The following is an 8,879-nucleotide window of genomic DNA, read 5'->3' on the forward strand; positions in this document are numbered from 1 at the left end:
CCCTGGAACCAGCGCGGACTGCTGCGGACCGTGCTGCGGGAGGAGGGGAGCAAAATGCTGCTGCGCGCGCGGGGTCTGGGCTGCCGGAGCCGGGCCGCGGACACTCACAGACCCGGGGCGCGGGAAGGGTGAGAAAAGCCGCTTGCTCAGAGGGGCGGAGAGGAGCGCTTCCCCGTCTTACAGATGGATAAACTGAGGTGGGGGTGTGGGGGCTGAGTTCCCTAAGTAGCGATGGCGATTCGGCCCCAGTCTTAGGTCTCAGGATCCTGGGCCTTGGAAGAACGTGATGCTCTGTGGGAGAACACGGAAAATCCTGAAACTCAAACGGAAAGATAAAGTAAAACTCGGCCACTAGCCCACTGTTAACCTTTCCTTCTAGCCGCTTCTTTTTGTGCATATAAAACCTGTCTCATAGAATGGAGTTGGCCCTGGATATGCAGTTTATATTCTGTACTTTAACTCAGCAGATCGTGAAACTTTTCCTTGGTTGCCAGACGTGCTTCAGAACAGCTGGCGGTCCCATCTGGTGACCTCCCTAGTCCGCATTGCCTGGTCCAGACCAGGTCCTATGCCATTCCTTGGAAGGCTCGGTGCGGTCATCCGGGGTCCACAACATTTTGTCCTTAAGACTGAGGCAGACCTGGAGTTCCCGGACCTCACAGGGCCCCCAAGTTCAGGAGCCCCCTCCCCATCTCCAGCCTGAGCCTCAGCTGTGGGGCAGCCTACCAAGGGGTGGCACCCGAGGCCTAGAGGCATCTCTGATGCCCCCCCCCATGTAGCTACACCCCAGCTCCCTCAGCTTCCTGGGATCAGTTTTGCTCTGGATCCCTGAGGAGCAACTTGTCGCCTCTGCTGCTGTCACAGTGGGAAATCGTTAGCTAACATTCCAAGAGCAGCTGGATTATAAAACAACACCCCTGAGCCTGCACAGCCAAGGTGTTAATCTGTCTCTGCAGAAAAGGAAACTGAGGCTGGGTCTGCTCAAGGGTCAGCCGTCCACTGCCTGCTCTGCCTCAGTTCCTCCTTCTGTAAAGTGCCTGTGGGACAGTAGAGACCCAGGGTGGAGGTGAGGACCAGAAGGGTGTACTGGAAGCGGCGGCCAGAGGTTCAGATCCAGCCTCCTGAGCAGGTGGAGGGGCGGGAAGGAGCCGGCCCATGCAAAGCCCCTCTCCTCACAGGGACGCCTGCGGTGTGCACCAGTTGGCCACGCTGCTGGTGGAGCTGGACCCAGAGGATGAGGCCTCGCGCCTCCTGGTGGCCGACTCCCTGTACCGCCTGGGCCGACTGGAAGATGCCCACAAGTCCCTGCTGGTGGCCCTTTCCCGGAGGCCCCAGGCAGTGACCGTGCTGGTACGGCTAGCCCTGCTGCAGCTGCACAGGGGCTTCTCCTATGATGCCAACCAGGTGAGGAGGCTGGGTGGCTGCAGCAGGGAGGAGGGTACCGGGCCAGGCCTTCCAGAGCCCTGCTCTGCACACTGCAGCAAACCCTGCTCAGCCCTGGCTCTAGCACAGCCACAGGCCCTCACTCCTGTGACCCTGTCTCCTCCTCGGTGCATCGTCTCCCAAGTGGCCACGGTATGAACTGCGGTAGGTGCCCAGGGCCCAGCTCACTTCCTGTGCGCAGTGAGTACTTCCTATTTGCTTCGGCTGTGTTATGAAGAACAAGGGCCAAACACAGAACACAGGCTGAGCCTCTCCCAAGCTCCCACACAAACCAGGCTTGGACCTGATCTTGCCTGGGGTTGGTGACTGGGCAGCAGAGGGACCCTGGGCCCTAGCCCCTCAGCCCCTGACTATCTCCGAGGACCCCTATTCCCAGGATGGCAGAGCCTCACAGCTTCAGGGATTCAGCAGTGCTGTTTGCACGACAGTCAGCAGGTGATGCTGGGGAAGTTGAGGCTTTGGCATCCAAGCTGAGGGACCTGTCAGACACCCTGCCATACCTGGCCTGGTCTGGGATCCAAACCCCACCCAGTGTCCTGGAAGGAAAGGGTGAGAAGGAAGACCATTCTACCCTTCCCAGGACCCGAGGCCACCCCAGCAGCCTTCCCATAGAGCCACCTAGGGGTCTCACCCACCCAGAGCACAGCCTGACCCTGCTGGCCTAACCTGGTCTCTGACCCCTGATAACCTGAAAGCCCTTTCCTTGTGCTTGTTATTTGGTTCCCTTCCCCAGGGGGTCACCAAGGCGGGTCTCTGCTTCCTGTGACACAGGAAGTAGCCAAGGTCATGGATAGAGGTCCTGCCTTTTTCTGCACTCTTTTCCTGCTGGGGACAGTCCCTGACCTCTTGGGCTCCCACCCCACCAGGAGATGGGGAGATGAATTACCTTCAAAGACTCAAGTGGCCACAGCTACAATTCAGCAAGTCTTAGTGTTTGGAAGAGATAAGAGGCCACCTGGGCTCCAGGGACAGAGTGAGGGCCCAGCTGGGGCAGTGTGAGCTGGGGAAACAGCACGGGAAAGAAGAGAATAGAGGTGGAGACTCTGCTTCTGTCCCCCTAGCTGGTGAAGAAGGTGGTCCAGACCGGGGACACAGCCTGCCTCCAGCCCACCCTGGACATCTTTAGCCACAAGGACCGGCAGCTGCTGCAGGGCCACTGCCATGCAAGAGCCCTGAGCATCCTACGAGCAGAGCCATGTGGGGTGGACAGTGGGGCCCGTACCCGGGAAGCCATTGCCTACCTCTCTCTAGCCATCTTTGCTGCAGGTAGGGCCTCCCACCTGCCCCAGCTGCATGGGGACAGAAGGGTTTGAGGACCACAGAGTAGAAAGGGTGGGGCCACCCTCAAAGGGTGCCTTGTACCCCCCCTCGGGCATCAGGCACAGGGTGCCACTCTGTGCCTTCCCTGGCATCCGCCTGCCCTGTGCACCCCTGGTTGGGTATCAGGGAATGCTGTGTCCTAACCACTCTCTTCCTGCAGGGAGTACAGCCATCGAGTCCCTCCTGGTCCGGGCCCGCTGTTATGGGCTCCTGGGCCAGAAGAAGACTGCCATGTTCGACTTCAACTCTGTGCTGCGGGCCGAGCCAGGGAACATACAGGCCCTGTGCGGACGTGCCCTCGTGTACCTGTCCCTGGACCAGCTGCAGGTGCCGGGCCATCTCCCCACCTGGGATAGGGGTTGGGGGAGGGCACCATCTCCTTTCCCACCTGAGGACAATGTGCAGGCCAAGCTGTCCCCAGCAGCAAGGTACTCATTGGATCCCCATGCTGTCCTCCCCACCTGCACTGCAGGTAGCAGGAGCTGCATCCCCATACACCCACTTTCTGAGAGTTCTGCCCTTCCATGGTCCAAATTTCAGTGTGCAGGGATAGACATGCAAGCCCTCAGAGTGACTATGGGGACAGAAGGCCTGAAGTGTCACTTTGGCTACATTGGTGGTAGCTACACAGACCCTGTGTTGAAAAGGTTTTGTAGGATAGGTACAGAGGGATGAATGCTGGCATTGATTAGTGATGTCTGCCACGAGTATAGCAGTGGAGTCCATGGGACTCAGATTTAAAGTGAGATATCCCCCATTTAAGACATTCTATAGAAACTGCAGCAATTCAAAATAAAATGTTGAGGGCCAGGCTGGTGGAGAGAGATCCCATTCACATGAGTGGGACTCTTTCTGGGATGTTCCTTGTTCCCAGCTACCTTTTACACTGCCTGCTCTGGCCTTGGGGCACCCATGTAGGGTCCATGTCCTCCCCCTGGGCTGCTCCCAAGCCCAGACATGGGGCCAGACCCTGGGAGGGAACCTGGACAAACTGCTTCTCCTCTCATGCCCATCTCCTCTTCTGTAGAAGGACGGGGTGTGAAACCATTGATCAAAGAAGAAATAACAAAGGAAACCAGAGAACATGGAGAGATGAATAAAAACACAGTTCACCAAAACTCACGAGACACTACCATGCAGGGCAAAGGGGGAATGTTAGAGCTACAAATGCTTAGGTTAAAATCCAAGACAGACCTCAATTTACAACTTAAAGAACTAGAAGAACAGCAAACTAAACTCAAAGCTAACAAAAAAATAATAAAGATTCAAGCAGAGGTAAACAAAACTGATAACAGAAAAAGTGCAGAAAATAATGAAACCTAAAGCTGATTGCTTGAAAAAAATCAAAATTGACAAACCTTCAACTAAATAGAGAGAGAGACAGAAAGAGAACTGAAATTACAAAACTCAGAAATAAAAATGGAGACTACAGAAATAAAAGGGTTATAAAGGAGCACTATGAGTGACTGGATAACCTAGATGAAATGGGAAAACTTGAAAAAGAATCAGAACCTGCCAAGGCTAAGTCATGAAGAAACAAAATGAGCAGACCTATGACTACTAGGGGACTGAATCAGGGACCAGAAATCTCCCAAAGACGACAAGCTCTGGGCCCAGGGGCTCCACTGGTGAATTCACCTAACATTCAAAGAATTAACATCAATCTTTCTCAAACTTTTCTTCAAAACTGGAAGAGAAGAGAACAATTCCTAAGTCTTTCTGAGCCCAACAGTACCCTAGCTCCAAAACCAGATGGGTGCTACAAGAAAAGAAAACTAGAGACAAACAGCACCTGTGAACAGTGGTGCTGAAACCCTCAAAGAAGCACTAGCAAAACAGCAGCACAGTGAGAGGCCTACTCACCGCGGCCAAGTGGAGCTTTTTCATGGGATTCAGGATGGCTCAGTGAGTAAAAGCTGACCAGTTTGGTACAGGAAGTTCACAGGGTGAAGGGGAAACACTGGCCACTCCTACTAAACACAGGACAGGAAGTCCTAGCCAGAGTACGAAGGCAAGGGACATGCAATTGGAGGGAAAGAAGTAAAAGTATCCACGTTATAAATGATCATATTTCATATGGAAAAGACCCTGAAGTCTGTGAAAAACCTGTCAGAACTAATAAGTAAATTCAGTCAAGTGGCAGGGCACAGAGCCAACATGGGAAAACAGTTGTATTTTATACAGGAACAATGAACCATCTGAGGCAGGCAGTGGGACCACTGAGCTAAATCCCCAGCCCTGAACAATCTGAAAAAAAAAAAAAAGTTTAAAAATCCATTTACAGAACAGGGGATTTAGCTCAGTGGTTCCGCCACCTGCCTCTCAAGCAAAAGGTCCCAAGTTCGATCCCCAGTACCCCAAAAAATCCATTTACAAAAGTGTCAAAAATAATAAGATATTGAGAATTAACTGAGGAGGAGAAAGATTTGTGATTAAAACTGTAAAACATTGCTACAAGAAATTAAAGACAGCCAGGGATTTGGCTCAGTGGTTCTGCTGACTCACAAGCACAAGGTCTGGAGTTCAATCCCTGGTATCACCAAAAAAAAAAAAAAAACAAAAGGAAAAAGAAATTAAAAAATAAATGGAAACATATTCCACATTCATGGGCAAGAAGGCTTGATACTGTTGTTAATATTATCCTGTTATCTACAGATTCAGTGTAATCCTTACAAAATCCAATGATGTTTTTTGCAACAATTAAAAAAAAAATCCTAAAATTCATATGGAGTCTAAAGAGAACCCAAATAGCCAAACAGTCTTGAACAAAGTTGGAAGACTCAGGCTTCCTGAATTCCAAACTTACTATAAAGCTACCATTATCAGAACAGTGTGACACTGGCATAAGACAGACATATAGACCAACAGAATGGAGAGCCCAGAACTAAATCCTCACGTACAGAACCGAAGTATTTTTAATAACCATGCCAAGACCATCTGTGGAGAAAGAATGATACCTTCAATAGACTGTGCTGGGAAAACCGCATGCAGAGCAATGAATTCAGATCCTTACTTTCTTTTTTTTTTTGGTACCAGCGGTCAAACTCAGGATCTTGAACTTACAAGGCAGGCGGTAGAACCACTGAGCTAAATCGCTGGTCCACCTCATGCCATTTTTAAAAATCAACTCAAAGTGGTTCAAAGATCTCAATGGAAAATCTAAATCTGTAGAAATCTTAGAAGTCATGGGGGAAACCTTCAGGACTTTGGATTTGGTGATGATTTCTTGGATATGACACCAAAGCACAGGTAACCAAAAAAATACATAGACAAATTGGACTTCTGAAAAATTTTTAAATTGTGCGCATCCAAGAACACTATGAATAAAGTAAAAAGACAACAGGAGAAAAATTCACAAATCATATATCTGATAAATTTTTTAATATTCAGAATACATAAAGGACTAAAATTCCACAGTAACAACAAAAACCCAGTTCAAAAATGGGCAAAGGTGAACAGAGAAATAAAAGTAAATCACTAAAAATTAACCTCAAAAAGATAGGAAGGGAAGACAGAGGCACACAGACAGGACACTCAGGAGACCAGCAGAGGAGGAAGAGGGCCTCGGTGGCCCCTTGTTGCTGGCCAAATGACTTACCCTGGTCGGTTGAGTGGTCACGAAGGCCCTGTGTGCTTCCAGGGCCTGGTCAGTGAAAGAGCCAAGGGCATTGAGTCCCTGGGCAGGTTCTCCCTTTGCTCCCCACACCTCATACACTTTCATGATACCCTGGGCCTTCTCTGGGCCCAATGCCCAGGCCCTGGGAGGGCCACCTGATTGCCACCTACCCACTGGGTGGACAGGCCAACCACAGAACGGAGCCCCTGCGGGAGGCTGAAGCCAGGGGATGATGGCTGGATGCGGGGCCTGGCCTCCCAGAGAGGTAGAGACCAGTAAAGGACCTCAGAGGTCTTCAAATGCCTGACCAGGAGGGATGGTAGAACTGCAGCCATGGAGAGCAGGAAAGGGCAGGAAGCAGCTTCCAGGGGTCCCCAAGATGAGAACCTAACAGCCAACTGTTCCACTCTGCCTTCTCCCTGATGTCCCTGCACCCACCCTGCCTTTCCCCCCTTGCAGGAAGCTGTGGATGATGTTGCCTCTGCCCTGAGGCTCGACCCAGGGACCGTGGTCCCTGAGCTCCACTCTCTGAAGCCAGAAGCCCAGTTGCTACTCACTCAAGGCCTCCATGCCCACTGCCGAGCCCTCCTGAGCCAGCTGCTGGACACCAGGGCACCCCTCATGGACGAGGATGCCCGTGACCTCCTTGCCATGGGGGAGGCGCTGACCAGAGTCAATGCTGCACAGCCAGGCTGGCATACCCTCCTCACTGACATCCTCATGGCGCTGGGTATGGGTCATCCAGGAGCACACCCCACATACTCTTGTCCACACCCCTGACCTTCCAAATTCTTTTCTGCAAAGCAGGACAGAGAGTCCTGCACTGGGGCTCCTGGGGCCTCTTCCACTCCAGTCCCAGGGCTGCAGATCCCCATGGGCTCTGCCATGGAGCAGCTGTCCCTCTCCTCTGGCACCGGACTAGAAGAGTGGGTCTTTATAACAGGGCTCCCACTCAGCCCTTCACTCACTCGTGCAAGTCTGCAGCAGGGGTTCAGGGAGGCAGGCCTGTCCTGGCACAGGTAGGCTACGTGTGGTCTTTCCTGCGAGCCCACGTCAGCTGGGAAACTGCTCCACCACTCATTTGAGGGGTGCCTTCTGCAGTCCATGTCTGCCCCTCAGAACTTCAGGACACCTCCTCTCCCCTGTCGCTGTTCAGGCAGGCTGGGTCTTGCTCTCAGGGCTCAGGAAGAAAGCAATGGCTGTGGTGACCTCTGGGAAGATCAGAACCTGCAGCCCTTTCCAAGGGTCCTAGAGTTGGGGGCGCAGCAGGAAGTCCACACATCCGGCCTGCACTCCCAATGTGCAGCCACCTCTGTCCTGGGGCCAAGCGCCCAGCAGCCGGCCCTCAAGCCAATACTGGGTGGACAAGGCAGTGATGGCTTCCCAGGGCCCCATGTTCCACCTCTGTGTCTTCTGCCTCAGCCTTATGCTGACCGTCCTTCCTGGATCCCTCCAGGCAGGTATGAGGAGGCTGGCATCCACCTGCAACCAGCCCTGCAGTCCTCCTCACCCCTAGCAGCAGCCCAGGCCCGGCGGGGCCTGCTCCAGCTCAAGAAAGGTGACCTGACCACTGCTGCCCGGGACCTGCAGTGCCTGGCGGAGACAGATGCCCAGGACCTCTGCTTCCTCCTGCGCCTCCTGCAGCCCTTGGAGCAGCAGAGCCTCACCCAGGTGTGCACAATACCCACAGAGCCCACTGCCAGCCCCTCCCTAATACCACAGGCTCTGGACCCCCCAGGCCAGCACCCTGGTAGCTCTTCCCACCCTACTGGTAGGTCGGTCCATTGGGTCTGGGGTTGGTGTAAGGGGTCCCAATCTGGCTGGAAGATAGCCTCTGGCCACTGTGACCCTGACAGCCCCACTGACCTCCCAGCTTTTGTGCAGGAATGTAAGCCACAGGTGACTTACAGGGGGACCCTCTCCCCAGAGGAAGGCTGCACCAGCCAGCCCTGCAGGAAGCCCATCCCAGCACCACCTGAGGCAAGGAACACAGACTTTGATGCTAGAGGGACTCAGGGTCACACTAGCGACCTTCACTCACACACACACACACACACACACACACACACACACACCACTGTACTGGGTTCTAGCAGTTGAACCCAGCAGGAAACAAATTATACTCGTTTCAGCAAACCATGGGACATGCTAGGCATTTTAGCAAACCACAGCTGCGTGTTTCAGCTGAAAGCCACTATCCACCAGGTGTTGGCAGCTTCCTCCTGCAGGAGAGCACTGTGGCCTCTGCAAAGGCACCCAGAGTCTGTGATGGTGTGGGCAGGACCTACAACTCAGGGGAGGGACCAAGATGGGGGTCTCAGAGCTCTAAGGAGGGACCTGGAGCCCTAGAGGGGGCGGGGCACAGAGGCCTCAGACTCAAGAGTGGAGGCCCCGGCTGAGGTCTCCAAGCCCAGACCGCACTGGGCTCCGAGATGGAAGGAAGGCCGGCTGGGGCTGGGGTCAGGGATCTTGGCGAGGAAGCCTGGCTGGGGAGCCGGTT

General features: G+C 53.4%; 1 protein-coding gene across 1 annotated transcript in view; it reads left to right on the forward strand.

Moving 5' to 3' along the window:
* Positions 1–8,879, forward strand: part of Ttc34 (tetratricopeptide repeat domain 34) — a 19,143-nt gene that overhangs the window by 8,304 nt on the left and 1,960 nt on the right. Inside the window, exons 4-9 of the mRNA XM_019207975.2 lie at positions 13–128; positions 1,179–1,404; positions 2,505–2,709; positions 2,924–3,090; positions 6,839–7,109; positions 7,836–8,050. Of these exons, the coding sequence (XP_019063520.2) occupies positions 13–128; positions 1,179–1,404; positions 2,505–2,709; positions 2,924–3,090; positions 6,839–7,109; positions 7,836–8,050 (1,200 nt within the window). The remainder of the gene's footprint in view (positions 1–12; positions 129–1,178; positions 1,405–2,504; positions 2,710–2,923; positions 3,091–6,838; positions 7,110–7,835; positions 8,051–8,879) is intronic.

This window comes from Fukomys damarensis, unplaced genomic scaffold, assembly GCF_012274545.1.
Source record: "Fukomys damarensis isolate Sample0158 unplaced genomic scaffold, DMR_v1.0_HiC HiC_scaffold_23, whole genome shotgun sequence".
In the NCBI taxonomy this organism is placed as follows: Eukaryota; Metazoa; Chordata; class Mammalia; order Rodentia; family Bathyergidae; genus Fukomys; species Fukomys damarensis.